Genomic DNA, 20,877 nt, shown 5'->3' with positions numbered 1-20,877 from the left:
ACTCAACCTGGTGAGAGGGACAACAGTGTGTCTCACTATGGAGTCTCCAATGACCAGAATGTTGGATTGTGTGGTGGCTTGCCTTACGGGCTTAGAAGTAGAGGCTCCATGAGATGTGGCTGTATGTATTGATGTGAGTGTGGTTTTGAAAGAGTGCATTTAGAGCTGCTGAGGGTGTTTGGTATGTGTACTTCATGTAGGTCTTTGGGGTTTAGGAAGGTTATATTTAAGAGCCTCAGCATATGTAGGTCTATGTGTCTACTTTGAATGTTGTGAGATGGGTGCAGTATGCATACTACTGACAACATTATTGACATTAGGAATGCTTTTATGTGAGACCTTTGCCTCTAGTGACATTGTGTAAATGCATCTCTTGCATACAAGATCATTTGTTTGAGAATTAACTTGCTGTCAGTAAACATGAGGCAATTTCTACATTGCCTCAGGATACCCATATCCAACAAGCTGGTAATGGAGATAGTGGGAAAGTTCATATCCATGGCAACAGACCCTTTTTATTGATTAGACAGTTGGAGTGAGAATATAAAGTAATGTCAAGAGTATCCAGTTTGCAACTCTGGGGGCAGTGCTTGTCACTACAAACTAGTTGTCCTGAGTGCGGAACATGTGAGTGAAAGATATACCTCTGAATGTTGTGAATAATATATATACATAGAGAGAGAGGGAGAGGGTTATTTTACAATGGAAATTCATTGACAAGACACCTGCAACAGCTGGAAAGACCACAGAAGTACCTCACCAAGAGGATTACTGGCCCCAAACAGATGCCCTATGCAGCCCGATTGAAGAAATTTCAGCTGTAGTCGGTTGCATACCACTTACTCAGACGTGATCTCTGCCTGATATACAAGGCCATGTCCAACCCAGAATTGATGGACATGCTCCACCTAAAAAAAAAAAAAAAACAAATCCCTGAGAGCCACATGCTCTAGGGATCTAAACCTCATCACAACAATAAATAGGATGTGCTGGAGGGATAGATTCCTGTCCCAGAGACTCCCCATGCTTTGGAACAGGATTCCAATCTACATTAGGCAGAGCCCCTCACTAACTCTCTTCAAGAGAAACCTTGACGAGTGGATTGGAAACAGAAAATATACCCCAGGGAACACTGCAGTGGCTCTGCTGGACAGAGGCACAGGGAAACCAGCACAATCTGGCTAGGCTTATAGATGCCCTCTGGTAGATAGCCTAGTATTTACCTATGAACCTATGAACCTATTGGTGCAATAACTTCAGAGTTGATTTTATGACCTTTGCTTCCTACAGAAATATGAAGTTCACATTCAGATATAAACTTTGCGGGTGCAGTCACACGTGGAATTCAAATATCATGGTTTCACACTCATGACATGAAACATCTGAATACTAAAATCTCTGGCTGATATTTCATATGAGGAAAGAAACCAAAGGGCATGTATAATAGCTATGTTTGGCCACTTTAATACCACTGAATGATACCTTGTTAACACAAGTCGAAGCCAAAGTCAGTTGTTTGTCACTTCAGAACTTTTTTACAATATTCGGCTTGTCATATTTGTTTAGATATTCCTTGACATATTCAAGGTTTGATATTTATTGTAATATTATAGAAGATGCAATATTCTTCCTTATATGAAGCAATGTATCACAACGTGTTAAGAATGCTGCAGTGGAAGTAATGATGTAATTACAGAGATTATATGAGAAAAACCTATGCTACCTTTTGGGTAAAAGTTTCATGAGGCAAATCTACATTCTGCTAGTAAAATGACTATGTTTGTTTATTCATCTGTATTTGTTAATCAGGATAGTCAATACAATATAGATAGATAGATAGATAGATAGATAGATAGATAGATAGATAGATAGATAGATAAATAAAAAAGTAGTAAAGCCATGACTCGTCCTGTCCTGGATTTGTTCAGTTACAAACATGATTTGTTTAATTTTTTCTGCTTTTCTGACCTAATGAAGCATTTACTGTTATCTACAGCGTGTCTGAAGTGCATTTCTTCTGTTTAATCCACAGATCCTACTGGGATCCGGGATCTCATGCTGATTCCCTTGGGACCGATGTCAGTGATTCTGAGCTGGAATAGGCCCTATTATGTAGCATTTAAGAAATACGTTGTAGAAATGTTCTACTTCAACCCAACAACACAAACATCTGAATGGAGCACCTACTACGAGATAGCGGCAACAGTCTCCCTGACAGCTTCCGTGGTAACGTATATAACTCTATCAGATAGCACCACAGCCGTATATGCAGAGAACACGTAGAAAATGGGTATTGCTCGAGTAGCAAACCCGCAGTGAAAAAAGATAATAAATTATGCTTTACTTGCAGAATGTTAAGTTTACTTCATCACTGTTTATGAATAAAGACAGTTGAAAAGGGAATATAACACTCATGTTTGTAATTATTAAGAATTTTGATACGCTGCTTTCATGTCAGATGAAAAAGTGGAGATCTTACTCCAGTGTTACATTGCACCATGTTAAAGCTTTGTATATTCAAACTCTGGCTAAGAAATTACACAGAGATAACACACAGATATAATAATATTCCCACTTATGCGTTATTGCATTAGTAGCATTTGTCAAGTCAGCACCAATATTACTCTGAAAAGCAGTAGAGAGAATAGTTTATGGCATGGCCGATCTGCTGTATTATGTTCTTTCAAAGTTCTCAGTATAACTTGTTTCTGCTGCCATCTACTGGAAAATTTATTGAAAGCCACCTGTAAGTCAGTGGAAATTCATCAGAAAGTATGTGGTAACATTTCAATTTTCCTCTACAAACACTTTAGCATACCTCTCAACCTCCAAGTGCAAGAAATCTGGACAAAACCAAAAATAATGAGGAGATAAAGGCGCAAAAATAGGGACAGATTTTAAATATTGCTCTTATAAACTTAGAAAGTTGCTAGAATCACAGATTTTACATTTTTTGCACCATCTGTGTGGAGTCTGCATGTCCACCCCGCGGTCGAGTGGCCTCTGAAAGACATGCGTGAATGGGTGTGCCTTCGCTGAAGGTTGGGCGTCGGGCTGGCAACTTGGCACCATAAATAATCTATTGCCAATCATTAGCGGACCAGAGTTCCGCTGTGGCGACCCCTAACCGGGAAAAGCCAAAAAGACAAACAATATATTTTCTGAAACTAAAATATCTGTTATTATTTAGTATAATTTAATGAAGTCAGTCCTCAATGATTTGCCAGAAAACCACTAACAGACCAAAAATAGGAGGCAAAAACATGGACATTCTGCAAAAATCTTGACAGTTGAGAGGTATGGTTACAGGCAATAGTAAGTTGTATGATTTATAACTTTTTAAATGTTTTAATGTTTACACATTTTATTAAATAAATCAGCATAAATCTGTAAGAAAAGATCACATGTCAAATGTCAGTGAGTAAATTGCAACATTTTCAAATTTTGGCAATTTACTCACGAGTCCATTTACACTTCTCCTTCAATAAAATAGGAATGCAGTGGCACTGTCAGAATTGGAAGAATTTTACAGTTAATACAAAAAGTAGCCCCTGGGCCATCATGCCAAATATTGCATTTTTCTTGGTAACTTACATTTTCAATATTGAAAAACATCTGAAATGACAGTTTTAGTCAAAATTATCATGCCTTGTATTCTGAAGATAGGTAACTGACAAAATCCATAATTTACTAAACTAAAAGTATGACAAATATATCGACTTTTTATACTGAATTCCAACACATCTTATGCACAATACAAATGCATTACTTTAGAAAAGAGTGTATGCTGTGATATACATGTCATATGCGTAACTATGACTGGGATTTAGAAAAGTTTACCACAAGAGGAAAGCCTTAATTTGGCCGTCTTTCTCTGCAGTAATCCTTTTCAAATTTTAGATTGCCCTACCTCTGAGATTTTAGGCTAGCAGGGGCCTCAACTCTGAGGACAATGCTGTGGGTAGAGCTGGGTAATAATGTGATGATCTGGACAAGCAGCTAATAATAATTAGACATATTTCAAAATACTTGTTCACAAAAACCCAGACTACCATATATTCCTCACCCTTGAAAAAAAATATATATATGTATGTGTGTGTGTGTGTGTGTGTGTGTGTGTGTGTTAGGCACTGGATCAAACAGACATTGCCCTGACACCCAGCAGGGTGACACCATTTGGTCGACACAGACAGGTGGTTGACAGGTGTGTGAGATTGACAATCCCCAAGTAGAGGAATATTTATTTTCCCCAGGGATTGTGCACAGTCATGGAGTTAGTATGTATAATTAGCAGGGGGTGTGGGGGGTACAGGGGAGCTTGCCCCCCTGTGAAACCACTCATTGTTGGTTTAGTCCACTCTGGGGGAATCCCCAGAACATGCACAGAATGTATTAATTTTGGTAACTTCAATATTATGAAGTCGATCTACTGAGTGTCAGGACACTGTCCATTTGATCCATTGCCCTACACCAAGATATATACATATAGACATAGATATAACATGTGTGTGTGTGCGTGTGTGTGTGTGTGTGTGTGTGTGTGTGTGTGTGTGTCGTGTGTGTGTGCATGTGTGTGTGTATGCGTGTCTTTGTTCCAGCAGCTCCTAGTCTCCTGGTTTATGTTCCTGAGCTGTTCAGAGAATCTCTTGGCCACTTAAAATTACACTGTTGGAGGGAACGAGAACAATGTCAAAAGAAGGCAATCACCCATTCACTCCTATGGAAACAGTTATGGTGTAGGAAAGGTTAGCAAAGACATAGGTGTGGGAGAATGGGGTCTACAACCACCCACCAAATGGAATAAACCGAATGGCAATTTAGTGAACATTCACAGAACGTTCACTTCAGCAAACGTGTGAGATGGGGAAAGTAACTAGTTGGCCAGCACTTCTCTGTTTTATGCTCTGCAGTGTATCAACCCCCCCCCACACACACACACACACACCCCTACTAACTATATACGCCAACTGTGAGATTGCACTACAGTGGGGAAAAGGGCAAATTTCCTGATGTTGGTCAACTACTTCCATGCCCTTTTCCCCCACTGTAGTGTGGTCTCAGAGTTGGTATATATAGCTGAGGAGGTGTGGGGATGAAATACTGATGTGTGTGAGATGGGGAACTGTTTGCCAACCAGCTACTTTCCCCATCTCACACATTCGCTGAAGTGAATGTACTGTGAATGAATGTTCACTGTATTGTGTTCGCTGATTTGCCATTCAATGTTTATTCCCTTCAATGGCTGGTCATAGACCCGAGGGGAGTGATTATGTGAATAAGTGCATGTGCATGTCTGTAAGGGCATGAATGAAGCTGGATGAATGCATGTCTGTGTGCGTGTGTGCGTGTGTGCGTGTGTGTGTGTGTGTGTGTGTGTGTGTGTGTGTTTATGTATATGTGAGAGAGTGTATGTGTTTGTGTGTGTGTGTGTGTGTGTGTGTGTGTGTGTGTGTGTGTGTCTGTGAGTGTAAGGAGTAATTTTTTTGCCAACACAAGGCATGGTCCACAAAGGGGGAGAACACTGCCACTGTTTAGTCTGACACCACCAGTGCTGTAGTTACTACAAACAAATAAACTCCAGGGAAAGCAGCGAGTCCCAATAAAGGCAATCTCAAACAAATGAAGCACTGGAGCCCAAATTAGTATTTAAAAATGTATTCAAAAGAAAACAGATAGTGGATTGAGTGCTTTCGTATCCCTAAAAACAGGAAACGTCAGAATCGAAATGCATCATTTCCTGCTGGGTTTAAATATTCCCTCCTTCACACACATTGGAGTAGATGATACTGCCTCATGAATAAAACATATACATTGTAAAAATAAATAAAATGCCACTCATGAGCGGACAGGTGATCCGCTGTGGTGACCCCTAACAGGGAAACGCTGAAAGAAGAAGAAGTACAGAAAGTTATACTATAAAAAAATATTATTTTTAAAAATTAGAGTCTACTAACTAGCGACCCTTCTTTGCATAATAAATTTGATTTTCTTCCAACTATAGTCTACAAGAAAGGATGTAATTTAAAGAAGTGTTTTGAAATTACAAGAAACACTAGTTGTGGCAATATGTACAAGTGTGGTAGATGTAAATATTGTAGGTACATCTTAGAAACTAGTTTTGTTTCTATAAACGGTCGTGGCATTAGAATTTTGGGGAAGTTAAATTGCAATATTGAAAAAATAGTTTATTGTGCAATATGCTCATCGTGCAAATTTTTACATTAGGAAAACAGAACATAAGTTAAAAGATCGGATGGGTGAACATATTCGAGCTATTCGCGATAAAACTGAAACAAATGCCTTGGCCAAACACGTAAATATGCATCCTTCACATTCATTTAAATTTGTAATTTTGGACACTTTAAAACCAGATAAGAAGGGATGCATGGCAAGCCTTTTTAGAAAAAATGGAATAAGAATGGCAAATTCGACTTAATGCACACTCCTGGCCAGGATTGAATGGAGCACTTTCTGTTGGAAGTGTCCTTAGATTAAAGTCCCCTGAAAGATAGTAAGAATAAATGTTGTTATTTTTAATATTTTTAATATATAACTGTGTATCAATTTTATTTAATACATATTTATATTTATATTTATAGTTATATTTATATTTATATTTATATTTATATTAGAGAGGAGGTTTTCGTTGCACTATATATCTTACACTACCTGTGGTTTTCTAACTATGATTAGTATTAATTTTCATATTGAATGAACATGTTGCTACATACAGTAGTTTCACTTGTTTTAAACAGATTTAATGCATTTCTTACTGATTAATTATTTATTTCAATTTGTTATTAATAGTATATTGGAGGGGAATTGATTAATGAAATAGTGTCATTAGCCATCTTGGATGGTATTTAAACAACAGGAAATGACGGTATCTTTGTCAGAGGAAGTTTGGCATAGCCAAACGAAAGAGCTTACTACATTTGGTTCTTTGTGATTTTATAAGTCTTACGTGCATTTTAAGTACAATAAATTGTGTTTTTTATCTCTGCCTGTCCAGATTCCTTTTTTGGTTTATTGGGTACCATGGTAAAAATGCTTAGTTTCCAAGTTATGCTTGTAGCCCATTCAGAGACACACTAGCTGCAAAGAGGAAATACCTCTTTTTCAGCTAACTTGCATGTCTCTGAATGACCATTAACTACCATAAGTGCAAACCAGCAGTTTCATGTGGTAATTAACAGCGGTTGCCTTATCGTGTTAGCACAGGGACACCCCCCAGTCATGCTCCCACACACCAAAGCACTGGAAAAGACATACTTACACAAGTACCACATATTTCATGCCTTTCCCTGTGTTGTCAGAATATCCCCAGTGCCTCCATTTTCCCTGCCCAGTAAGTAAGTTAGTCATTAATGCCAGACATTATAGTTTCACCCCTCATATCCTTCAGTAAATGCATTGTATTGCAACAGGTGTTATACTACTGAGTTTCTAAATGCATAGGCGTACTACTTAAAATCTGTCTCTGAGTACGTTACATCATTACTTTTGGTTTTGTTTTGATGTCTTGTACTATGAAGTTGAGAGGTATGGTTAAAGTTATTTTTCCTTCTCTCTCATAAGTCATAACCTATTTACCAGATTTGAATGCCTGAGATGCTCATTTCATGGTAACCCCCCCCCCCCCGCTATCCTAATTTAACAATTGCTGTGACAAGGATGAAAGGGTCAAAGCCTCTTCTTCCTTTGTTGTTTTTCTATACTATATAGTTTTACAGTCTTATTTTTTTAAACATCAAGTCCCTGTTGTCTAGTGGTGACACAGAAGAATAATAATGTTTTTAGGACGTAGAATAGAATAGGAATTGATCCATTTTATTACCCATAAGGCATACTACTTATAGCATCCCTTATGTCTCGGGGTTCTCAAGACCATTTTTTTTTAATTAAAACATCCTTGATCCTTGGCATCTGGTATTCTCCTTGATCTATGTGATGTGCAAGTGCCATTAAAGCATGTAACTATGGAGCACTCTCTGGCATCTGGTGTCACCCATCCCCCTTGTATCATCCTCCCTGGTAAGATCTGACAATAAAGCGGTCAATTTCAAAGTCACTATCTCCCCCAACCCCCTTCTAGCTAGGATCATACATAAAAACTTTTCCAAAGCTGATTACAGCCTCTTGAGGGATTGTATAAACAGCCCCCTCCCCCTCTGTAGGAATTGGCACCAATATCCAAAACTACACCAAAGCACTATGCAAGCATTTATATAGATGCATGGCATCAGGAACACCTGAAAGGACTAAATCATCATCCGCAAGGAAGAGCAAACCTGTCTGGTGGACATCTGCAATAAGTAAACTCTATAACAAAAGGAAAAAATTGCTGTCCAAGACCAAGAAGGAGCAGGTGCCTAATTGGAAGCAATGTCTCTTTAGCCTGAACAAGCAGATAAGAGTACTAGTGAAATCCTCCAAAGCAAACTTTAAGTCCAAATTGGCCACATCTACTAGAGACAATCATAAGGCCTTATTCACATATGTCTGCAACCTCAAAGGAAGCACCCAGATCTGTTCAGAATTGGTGGTTAAGGACACCACAAATACAAATCGCGTAGATATAGCAAACTTGTTGGCTGACAAATTCAGTGAAAAATTCACCCCTCTGTTCCCCCCATCAATAAATCTGGACATCCCAAGTACCTGCCCCCTTCCCTTTATATCTAGGGAACAGGTTATCACTGCTCCCTCAAAGGCAAAAAATACAGCCTCCATGGGACCTGATAACATCCCAGGCTGCATCCTAATTTAACTCAGTCAGGAAATTGCAGCACCATAAGACACCCTATTCAACCAAAGACTGAGTACTGTCTTCATCCCAGCTGACTGGAGGACAACCATTGTCATCCCATTACACAAAGGTGAAGCATCCACTGATTCGGGAAATTATAGACCCATCAGCTTAATTAGCCTGACCTACAAGGCCATGGAACAGATTATCATGGACCTCATTAACAAGGACATTGGCAACCTCTAAACACTTGATCCCACACAGTTTGGCTTTATCAAAGGTAGGTCATGTCTGCTAAATTTAGTCAACTTCTTTGAGACAGTCACCAAAGCCATGGACAAGGGGAGGATGGTGCACACCACCTACCTTGACCTGGGCAAAGCTTTTGGCACTATTCCCCACTTGGGCATAATAGATAAACTCTCTCAACTAGGCATCAATCCACATGTTACCAGATGGGCAGCAAACAGACTCACTGATAGAACCCACTTAGTCAAAATAGGGGAAGCCACCTCAAGCAGTAGATCCATAACAAGTGGCATATCCCAGGGTTTATTCTTCGGGCCACTGTTACTTGGGATATACTTTTCAGAGGTTCAGGCCAAAACCAGTGGGCTATGGCTGGCCAAGTTTGCAGATGACTGCAAGCTGGGTGCTGTTATCAGTTCCCCTAGTGATGTGGACATCCTCAAAGAGGGCCTCACTCAGACAAATGACTGGTGCCAGAAACATGGCCTCAAGCTGAATACCAAAAAATGCATCATCATCCCCTTTGGGGAGAGTGACATCCCCACAAATGGTCACATTAATAACAATGTCATAAGCATGCAATCAGTCATGAGGTATTTTGGCACCCAGGTTGATAGCAACTTGACTTTTGAACACCATCTTGCTTCCATTGTATGGAAAGCCTTCTACATGGTCCACCTCACAAGTAAGGGTATCTCGTCCAGGGACAAGGAAGTTATAACATCCCTGTATTCTTCCCTTGTAAGGCCCATTATTGAGTACAATGCCCCTTTTGGCATGTACCTCGCAAAGCCCATGCAGCAGCTGGAGAGACCACAGAGGTTCCTCACCAGGAGAATCCAGGGCCTCAAGCATCTACCATACATAGACAGGCTAAAAGCCCTATCCCTCTACTCAGTTTCATACAAACTCCTCAGAGGTGACCTTTGTCTGGCTAACAAGGTGATCACAGATCCCACCTTGATGGGACTTCTGCATATCCTCAAGTCAAGTTCCACTCAAGTAACCTACATGCATGGCCTTGACCTGGTCTTTGACATCAACAAGAAATGTTTCTGGGACAGATTTGTGTCCCAGAGACTACCCATATATGGAATGGACTCCCTCTCCACATCAAGCAGACTACCACTTTACCCCTTTATAAGCACAATCTGGATAACTGAATGGGAAAAAGAAAATATACCTCTGGGATTACACCCATGTCCATATAGCAATGTTTACAATAGTATTCCTTAATCTTTATTGTTTTCAGTTTAGCTTTTGTTTACTTAGTTGTTAGCATGAATTACTTGTGTGTATTAAACTCATACTTTTCTTTGAAATTAGGCTAACAGTGCAATAGTTTAGTAAAGTTATATCTGTTATGCAATATATTTGTGGATATAATGTAGCACATATGGCGCTACAGACTGGCATTTGCCCCAAGAAGTAGAAGTACATTTTCAAGAGAACTGAATTGTTGTTTCTTAGCAACAAAATTCAGAAGTTTTGCAAAGAAGATTTGTACTGAGAGCTCTAATGAGGTTTATCAGATAAACTTAGGTTTGACTCCCAGTTTTGCATACATTGTGACTGTGAAAGAGATGTAAAACTTTATCTACATTTTTGGATCACTTAAAGGAGACATTTGTGCCTATTAGATGTTAACCAGTTAACAAATAAATACATAAAATTACTAATAGTCATAGAAATTGCAGGAATGCTCAAGTAAGACTGTCAGCCATGTCACAATGTAAAATGTTTTGTTACTGGTAATGTATAAAGAGAGAGGGAGAAAGACAAACAGACCAATGGACTGAGACAGACAGACAGAGCTCAAAAGTGAAAGATGTTACTTTTGTTCCAATCAAATACATATTATTACTTTATTTGTAATGTAACATCTCTACAAACATTAGCAAATCTTACACTGAATTTGTGTTTTTAGCTAGTCAGCTTCATGAATATCGCCAACACTGTTTTTAAAAGACTGCAGAAAAACTACAGCAGTTCTAGTAAATGATGCAGCGATTAGCATTGTCGCCTCACAACAAGAGGTTCTCCTGTTTGATTCTCGGCTGGAGCGCCTTTTGTTGGAGTCTGCATGTCCTCCCCACTGTCGAGTGATGTTTAAAGACATGCAGATAGATGCATGCGTGAATGGGTGTGCCTTCTTTGATGGTTGGGTGGTGTCGGGCTGGCACCTCGGCACCATAAAAATCCACTGCCAATCATTAGCGGACCGGAGTTCCGCTGTGGCAACCCCTAACCAGGAAATGCCGAAAGACGTTTACTTTTACTATGATGGATCAATACCCACACTTACATGATGTTACTTAAGATCAGTACCTACAAGGCACTTACAGTGCATCAGTCAATCCGTAAAGCGTGATCACTTGTAATGTATTCCTGGTGTAGTGTCTCCACCTTGCACTTAAAAGGAACCTACTACCCGAAAGCTGATCCACTTCAGGACGAAAGTAAAGACCAGTGCAGCCTTCTGTTCACCACCGTGGTCAGACACCTAACAAGCAGTTCTACTAAATACATTCAAAATCCTCACTGGTACTTCTGATTGGTCACAGTCCAGGGGCCACTCATGGCATTGGTTGCTGGGCCACAGCCTGCCAGTGAACACAAAACTGTCAGGAAATCATACTTTTTATTTATTTATTTAGTTAGTTAGTTAGTTAGTTAGTTATCTAAAAAATACTCAAATGGAAATCAAAATCTAAACCAACTATATTAGAAGTGGTGAATAGTAACAGAGATGAAACAACTGGAATTGAGATGTTTAGAAAAGGGTAGGAGCAAACTGCATAGGAAAAAATGGAAATCATGGGAACAAATAAGGGGAGGAATGAGGTTTAAAAGAAGGCAGGACTTAAACGAGCTACGTAATGTTTGACTGAAAATGATTGGGTAGAGTTTAAGTGATGTATAGTGTTTGCAACTGGGAGTGTGCCATTATGGTTTGTGATATAAAATGCTTGCAACTAGGATTATGTCGGTGTGGTTTGTTTTCATTTTATTTATGTATGATTGCTTATATTGTAAGTGATGGTTTCATAAAGATGTTTCTTGTTTAAAAAAAGGGAGGCAGGAATTTAATAATTTATGTAATGTTGCTTAGGTTATATGATATATAGCAGTATATGTGAAGTTCAATGTTTGTTAATGTTAATTTTGCTAATACAGTTTGATTGCTTTTTTCTAAATGTAAATTTGCCTATGTCATGAGTGATAATACCAGACAGGCCATATCCAGAATCTTCCTCCTCTCTACACTCCTATATGCTTTCCCCGTGTTACCAACTTAAAAAACAAATCAGACTTCACTAAACTGGAAACTTCTTACAACAAAATAGCTCGTTTCACAGCCAACCTTCCCCACCAAACCCATCATTGTATTGCTCTACATAAATTAAGTTGGCTCGAGCTACCTAACCTTCTTTATCTCTACCAACTTAAAATCACACACAATATCATCTTCCATCCTGACAGTTGCCCATCCCTCAAGGAACTTGTTCCCTACTCATGCCCACGAAGGCTAAGATCTACAGACAGAAACTTTCTCCCAGTAAACAAAGCTAACAACACTCATGGTAAAGCCCTATTCTCAAATCAAATAGCCAAATTATGGTGCTCTCTACCCCACACCCTGCAAAACACACCTGAATCTACCAGTTTCAAACTACTACTATTTCAACATCTTTTCAAGAACTGGCATTGCTCCTGCAGCAAACCTGACTGACACGATATCTATAACTGTTTCAACATACTGTCCACTCCTTACCTTATTTTCTCCCTCTCCTCAATGTTTATTGCTACTCAAAAAAATATATAAAATAAATCTCATTTGTTCATAACTATTATTTGATATGTTCACACTACTAACTTTATTTTTCTCAAAGCAATCTTCACTGAAATGCTTGTGTCTTTCTTTCTGAACCTGTATCCACTAGAAAACTGTACTGAATACTACTTTATGTAGACTAACTAGATGATGTGTATTCTGCATCTTACTTTATGTATACTATTGTACTCATTATTGTATATTGCTTACATTTCTGTAGAGCTTTTCTCCCCAGACCTCCAGTGAAAATGGACCTCTGGCCCAGTTGGGCTTTCCCAGTAAACAAATGTAAATAAATAAATAAATAATTTAATAAAGGTGGTTAAAAAAAGAACTATGTGTTCTACTGTGCATGTCCAGAGTTCCAGTTTGTATTAAGAAAAAGAAAGAGAAACTTTCTTGGCTGAGTTGTTTTCTAAAACAGTGCATCATTAGACCCACTTCACATTTACACCTTATTGTAGGTCCTCTTGCAGTCTGAGATGCCATTTTCTGTTAGTTTAGGCTGCCACAGATGACTAACTCAAAGTGAAAGAAGCAGGCACTAAGGTACAAGTGCAGGAACAATTGTTCTTTGTTTTAATTAAAGTTTTATTTGTTTATCTATTTACTCGTTTTAATAGCACAATGTATGCCACTGCCAGACTGCCTATAGGATGGCATTCTTTATTCAAGTGTTTGTGTGTGTGTGTGTGTGTGTGTGTGTGTGTGTGTGTGTGTGTGTGTGTGTGTGTGTGTGTGTGTGTCTGTATGTGCATATGTATGTGTGTGAGGAGTAGCAATGGGTTGCAGTGTATGACACATATAGCAGTGAACTTAAATACATTCCCAGGGCTTTTAGTTATCATATGTATTCATTAGTCTTCATTATACAAAGTCATTTGAAGTATACCCAGTTATATAATGTGGCCATTATTTTAAAAACATTCAGACATATAAGGTCAGAAAATTGATTTCACTGATGGACACAGGGGTTGTCTGTGGACAAAATAACTGTGTGTATGAAAGTATTGCAGCGTACCTGAAAGCAACAAGTTGTCTATAGTTTCCTTCAGTTTCTGTCACAATCAGACATCAGCACTGGACACAATAAGTGGCCATCTGTGGTGGTCTGTGCAGAATGTGAGTGATAGTAACTGATCATTGACTCTTTGGAGAAGCAAGTGGCATTGCTGTCTTGGTGTGTTTAGTTCTCTTGCTGAGTTATTGTCTGTGATTCCTGCTGTCTGGAGACTCATCTGATGCCTTCCCTGTTTCAGTGTTGTTTTTACCAAGATGCTCTAAATTTCTTCACTCCAAAGTTATTTTACAGGTGAACTGGTACCCGTCTGATTTGTGTGAAGGTAAATGTTTAGTATGAGTGTGTGTGCACGTGTGTGTATCTTGTGACAGCGTTCACTTGAAAGGGATGGCATCAGTATGTTAGTGCATGTGTGAGAAAATAATTTAATCAGTTTTATGTATGGATACACACAGAATTAGGGAGCACATATCTAACTCTACTGGCTGTCAGTAAAAAAAGAAAAGAAAAGACAAATAATTACCTTTCAAACATGAGGCATAAAATACTTCACATAGCATCTAGTATTCAGAGCTTCTTGGGCAACCAGGGTACCAGAGCTTTTCGCTGAATAAGGAGAATTTGACACAATCTTAATAGATGGGCTCAGTTCTCAACCTCTGGACTCGACTGCTGCTAGTCTAAAACTAGCCCTGCTTCAGGGTGTGGACATAACATTGTGATAGCTTGTGTTGTGCTGGAAACAATGTGGTCATTATTTATTTAACTTTCTTGACAAACAGTTTTCAGAGGTGTGCACAGATGGCTGGTACAACTTCTCTAAGGGCAGTGTACTGTCTAGCTGCAGTATGGTAGAGTAAATTGTTGTAATCAATATTTTTTCTTTCTTCACAATTAAATATCAGACATGTATGCAGGTGGCTAACTTTGGGGGTATAGTTAAGGAGGCTTGTTGTATATATACATCTGACAGCAACTAGTTGAACTGTATTAGTTTGGCCATTTGTTCTTTCACTTTAGGCCCAGTCTAACATCAGAAAGTACACTGAAGGTAACTGTCTTTTGGGAGTAGACGTGAAGAGGAATTCACATATATGTGAGTGTGCATGTGTATGTCAGAATCAACTTAAAAAGTATGTTTTTGGCCATACGGTCTTTCACTTTATCTCAGTCTAACACTAGAGAGGGAATGTACAATGTTTCTATAATTTTGGGGAATAGTGAGGCATGCAGTATTCCCAGATATGATTTCTGCATCCTCAAAAGCATCTGTTGTCTCATTTTATTGGGAACTACTGTTTAGTCATAATTGAATATTATGCTTTTTGGCACAACTTGTTTCTTACTCAAAAGAAAATTTTAAGACAGAATCTCTTTCTTTACCGATGATTTTTATGCAGGCTATCATTGGATCAAAAGGTTGGGAAAAAGCTCTGAACTATACCTCAGAGCATGTACAACCACATGGCTTCTGGTTACTTAGCATCTGCCACACCCCTGGCTTAGTACAGTCACTTCTTCCACTGTTATTACAGTGGTCACAGTCATTTAGGGTTTGTTGAAAGGTTGGGGGATAAAGCTGAAATGTAAGACAATGTTTGAAAAACATGAAAGAAGTAATTTATCTTAATGAGGAGGGAGGCCAGGGTTGGGAAAACATGGGGCACTGATTGGAGTGTGGGAGACACATATGCAGTGGCAGGGTTTCATTGAGTCCTTTGTCTATGGGTCCTTTCACCTATGGCTGGCCCTATTAATCACAGTTAGACATCTGTGGTGTATGTGGTCAATTAAGGGCTACAATGAATGGGTACTAAGTCTGTGGATGACAGTGACTGACCCCAGATCTTGTTTCATCACTGGTAGTTGACTTGCCGTAATATAGCCCCACCTTATTCCACTTAGCCTCACCCATTCAATTCCTTCATGCAGCCACATCTTGCTTTGACATTACCTGATGTTTAGTGCAATAGATTCCCTGTTAAGGGCTGCATTAGTAACAAGCAGAGAAAGGCAAACCACACTATCTCCAACAACATTCCCCTTCTGATCCTGCAGGATTGCATGTATTCCTGGGCAAGTTGAGAGATAACTTTCTGTATGACCTTGGTCTGTGATGGAGCCTCCTGCCAATGTGACATGGTTGTTACACATCCCATATTTACAAACTGCTGATCTCCTCACTCTGCTACTGGAAGTGAATCCAACTACCCTGTAAAGGAATTATTTTTATGTGATTAGTACCTGTGACTTCTTTTCAGTCATTGCCCAAACTGAAGATTATAAGTAAGGATTTGGTCATATACTATCTAATAAATGGGTGTATATTATGTTATTGAATCTTTAAAAGTTATGTCATATGGTCAAACCCATACGATCAAACATTTAAAAGTTTGAAAAGATAAAAAAAAATAAATAAACAACAGAAAAAACCTACCTGACTGTTTTAAGCTGGAGGGAAGCCCCCGTGCACCCCCACACCCCCGCTCTTTAAATATACAACTGCAAGATCTCACTATAGTGCAGGAAAGGGAAATCTTCCCTTTCTGCACTGTATGAAGATCTCCGTTGAAACGTTCAAACTTTTAATAGTTCGATCATATGGGTTTGACCATATGATTTTCAAACTTTTAAAGATTCAATAATGTAATATACACCCTAATAAATTAAGGGTTTCATTGGCCAGCTCCATGGTGCAAAGTGATGGAGACCCATGGCTCACTTGATCTAAGTTTATTTAACAGCCAGGGTGCCAGGGAAACTGGCAAGGAAGGGAGAGGAATGAAGAGTAGCTGCTGAATTGCTTGTCCCTGAAACTAGGTGAGGGGTTTGCGTGGGTTCACATTCTCTATTAAATGATTCATGCAAAAGACTTATAGAACTAACAGATGCTATCTGTTCATAAGGAGAAAAGGGACAGTTCAGGGGTTGCGTCACCAATATAAGCAAGTCACACCCAAGTGCAATGTCCATGTATGCCCACATCTGCAGTGCTTACTACAACACTTAGGAAAAGGTTAGCGCATATACAAAATATCACCTATTTAATTGTAGTCTGACATAATCTTCAGAAATAGAATGATTCCCACCATGCTGTGTGATGGTTACACTGTGATCAGCTTTTACCATGTGCATGCAAATAAGCAGAATCAAGGTGACAAGCCAGATGGTTAGCAAGTTGTTGTGACCTTCGGCTTTTCCCAGTTAGGGGTTGCCACAGCGGAACTCTGGTCCGCTAATGATTGGCAGTAGATTTTTACATGCCGAATTGCCAGCTCTGATGCACAACCTTCAACAAAGGTATGCCAATTCATGCATGTCTCCACACAGAAGATGCTCTAGCTGAGAATCGAACAGGACAACGTCTTACTGTGAGGCGACAATGCTACCGCAGCACCACCACCACTGTACAGATAGTTAACAAGTGAGGGGATGAAAAAATAATAATAAAAACATGAGAGCTTTATCCCATGATTTAACTCTGACTGTTTCAAACTCATCAGTGAACTAAGATAGCAATTACACAAGGCTAAGAGAACGGCATCATCTGTGAACAACAAAAAATGCAACCCTCATTTTTTAAATAGACTGTAAAAGTTAGATGTCCCTTGATATGGAGTCTTATACTCGCTTTGAATGAATTTATTTTAATGCTAAGACTGCAGACACAACTCTTCCTTCAGACATACAGGGATCAAATAATACACAGCAACAATCTTGGTAACTACTAACTCTAGGTATTCCAGGTTTACAGTCATATGCCATCTCTAGTTCCACAAAGCACATGTAGACCATTATGACAGAATCCTACAACCTGATAGGACACGATCTGCATTTCTCCTCCTAAATCACACAGTAACCTGTCAGAGAATATCACTTTTCCAACACTAAGGCATAACCTTCCCTATAAAGGTTAAGGATTAACTGTTCTCTAGAAACAGAACACACCATTACATTTTTTTGTTTTTAATGAGAACCACCATCCAAGTTTGTCATTGTAAATGTGCTGTTTTCTCCTTCCCAGCAAATTTGAAAAGGTTCATTAACTATGACATTCCTACCGTATCCAATGCCTTAAGCATTTCAGGCTGACTTTATCTGTTTCCACACCTGATATAGTAAACCTGTTTAATTATTACAGTAACGTAATCAACAGAAACCGCATGATTCCCACCAGCAGCCTCTGACACTGTACCTTCAAAGGATAGCACATCCATCTATTTCTAGGCTATCAGAAAATACTCTTTCTAGATCCCTCCATGTCCTCACCTTTGTTAAAATGTCCTCCTTTATTGAAAACACTATGACCAGAGCCAATCTGAGACCAAATGAAGGTCATTCTTCATGGTAGATCACTCACGCTGGTGTGCATTGCACATAACTCACAACCTCTTTGCTCAAGAATTCTGGACAAAGCTACATACTTCCCAACCTCTTTGCTCAAGAATTCTGGACAAAGCTAAAATAGTGAGAAGACAGGCTCAGAGTTGAGTGTAATTTGTACATATTGCTGTAAGTTATTTATTATTTATTTATTTAGTTAGTTAGTTAGTTAGTTACATTTGTTTACCAGGAAATTCCAGCTGGACACAGGTCCTTTTTCAGTGGAGGCCCTGGGAGAAAACCTCCACAAAACAATAAATGAGCAGCAGAGTACATGAAGAACAATTGAATGTACATAAAATAGCAAATAATACATACTATAGCAAACATTAGATATACATACAATATGAAACAGTAATGAACAGATATATCAATGTCTAGCTAGAGGCTAGGAATAAAGGTAGGATATATATACTGATAGTACTAAGCTCAAATGGATACTGTTCTGAACTCATACACCTAAATCTTATATACAAATATTGCACTAAATTCAAGCAGATGTAAAGCAGAAGCTCCACACGAATGTGGAACAAGCTAGAAGGGGTAATGGGATGGAAGGAGGAGTAAGAGAGGAGACTGAGTGAGTAGTATAGTTGGTAGTGAGACAAAGCTAGATGTAAGTCAGTTTGATGTGTATTTGGAGTTGAGATGAAGTGAGGTAGTTAAGCATGTTATAACAGGTCTGAGAGATTGAGTGAGGAGGGAAGGGGAAGGTAAAGGGTGAACCAGGGCCTGCAGAGGAAGGAATGCAATGATCAGACAGTATGAGGCAGGTTGGCTAGGTGAGGGGAGAGGAAGGGGAGGTAAAAGGAGGGTTACTAGTCGGGATTGGTGCATGGGGATAACCAGAGATATTTTAAGTGAGTTATTAGTGCAGTCTTGAAGTGATTGCAAAAAGGTAGTGTGGTTATAGAGGAGTGGAGATTGTTCCATAATTTGGATATGACACAGGAGAATAATGCATTTCCCGCTGATTCTTGGGTTTGATCACTAGAAATAGATTTTTGCTGCTGGAGCATAGTGGTCTAGTGGAGGAGTAGGGCTGTAGAAGGTTTTGAAGGGATGGGACTTTAAGAGGATGGTTTATTAACTTGTGGGCGAGAGATAGTTGATTCAGGTGAAGAAGTTGAGGGAGTTCAAGCCAGTCACGTTCTCTAAGTGAGATACAGTGGTGGCTGCGATAAGTTGCACCAGTGGCAAACTTAGCAATTTTATTGTAGCAAGCCTTGAGTTTGTTTAGGTCTGTTTGTCTAAGGTAGGTAACTATAGGAGAGATGTAGAGTAAAGTGGAGATTAGGTGAGAATTGGCAGCAGAAATGTTGGCTCTCTTGGTGAGGAATTGTTTGTTTCTATACAATGCACCTATTTTGTTATCAGTCTCAACACCAAGCAGTTTGGTGTGTTCTGTTGAGGAGATGATGGTATTGTCTTTGGCTAGAATATTAAAGTGGGGGATACGTGGGTTAGATTTAGTAGGTTGGAAGATAAGGAGTTTAGTCTTGCTCGGGTTGAGTAATAACTGGGCATTAGATAGACAGTTTTCTACAGATGAAAAGGCTTCCTGTGTGATCTTGTGAAGTTCAGGTATAGTTGGGGCTAAGCAGATGAGGGTGGAGTCATCTGCATACTGTATAAGAGAAGCATGCTTGGTGGCTGTGACTAGATCATTGATGAAGAGTGAAAATAATAGGGGACCAAGGATGGAGCCTTGGGGAACACTGAGTGTTACAGGAAGTCGAGGAGATAGGTCATTATGTCAAACAACTGATTGTTGGCGGCCAGTTAGATAGCCATGAAAGCAGTCAGTAGCTGATTGGGAAAAGGATAGGTTAGTGAGAACAGAGATTAGCAGTTTGTGTGAGATCATGTCAAAAGCCTTGGATAGATCCAGAAATATAGCAAAGGAGAACAGGCCATTATTTTTATGATGAAGGATAGCATTATTGAAAGAGAGCAAGGCGGTAACAGTGCTGTGGTATGGCCTGAAGCCTTGCTGGGTGCTGGAGAGGAGGTTATTAACTAAGAGATAGTCCAAGGCTTGAGAATGAATGCACTTCTCAAGTATCTTGGAAAGTGAAGAAAGGATGGCTTTGGGGCGGTAACTGGAAAGTTCAGTGGAGGAGCCACCTTTATGGAGGGGAATGATGTGGGATATTTTCCACAGTGTGGGGACATAGCTTTCTGATAAGGATCGATTAATTAAGATAGAGACTGGATAAACTAGGGCTTCTGCTACTATTTTTAGGTATTCAGAGGAGAGATTGTCAGCTGCATGTTTTGTAGGCTTAAGTGTCAATAGAAGTTTTTTTATATATAGGAGGTAGGAACGAATGAAAAAGAAAGGACTGTGGGCAGACTGTTTGATTTTGATGTAGTGAGGGTGGCTAGAGGGTTGTGTTGTTTAGTCAAAGACAGAATGGTTTCAGTAAAGTGTTTATTGGATGAGTCAACAATACTGCTGGAGGAAGGGGGAGTGGTAGGTAGGGGATGCCTACTTTACTTGGGTGGAGAATGGAGTTTATTGTGAATCAGAACTGCTTAGGGTTGTGGTGGGAGGAGTTTAGGGCAGACTGATAATATTGGGTTTTATCTTCTTTTATTTGCTTTTTGACCTTGTTGAGCAACTCTAGGAATGACTGT

At 39.3% G+C, this 20,877-nt stretch overlaps 1 protein-coding gene across 4 annotated transcripts in view; it reads left to right on the top strand.

Moving 5' to 3' along the window:
* The window catches only part of PTPRO (protein tyrosine phosphatase receptor type O), a 1,723,724-nt gene that overhangs the window by 859,003 nt on the left and 843,844 nt on the right, over positions 1-20,877 (top strand). For all 4 annotated transcript variants that reach the window (XM_044088440.1, XM_044088442.1, XM_044088441.1 and 1 more), the window contains exon 9: positions 2,033-2,226. In XM_044088440.1, the coding sequence (XP_043944375.1) occupies positions 2,033-2,226 (194 nt within the window). The remainder of the gene's footprint in view (positions 1-2,032; positions 2,227-20,877) is intronic.

Source organism: Protopterus annectens, chromosome 11.part0 (genome assembly GCF_019279795.1).
Source record: "Protopterus annectens isolate FY-2018-M chromosome 11.part0, PAN1.0, whole genome shotgun sequence".
NCBI classification, from domain to species: domain Eukaryota; kingdom Metazoa; phylum Chordata; order Ceratodontiformes; family Protopteridae; genus Protopterus; species Protopterus annectens.
Note: the sequence above shows the minus strand (reverse complement) of the source record. Positions and strands in the feature narration are given on the sequence as shown.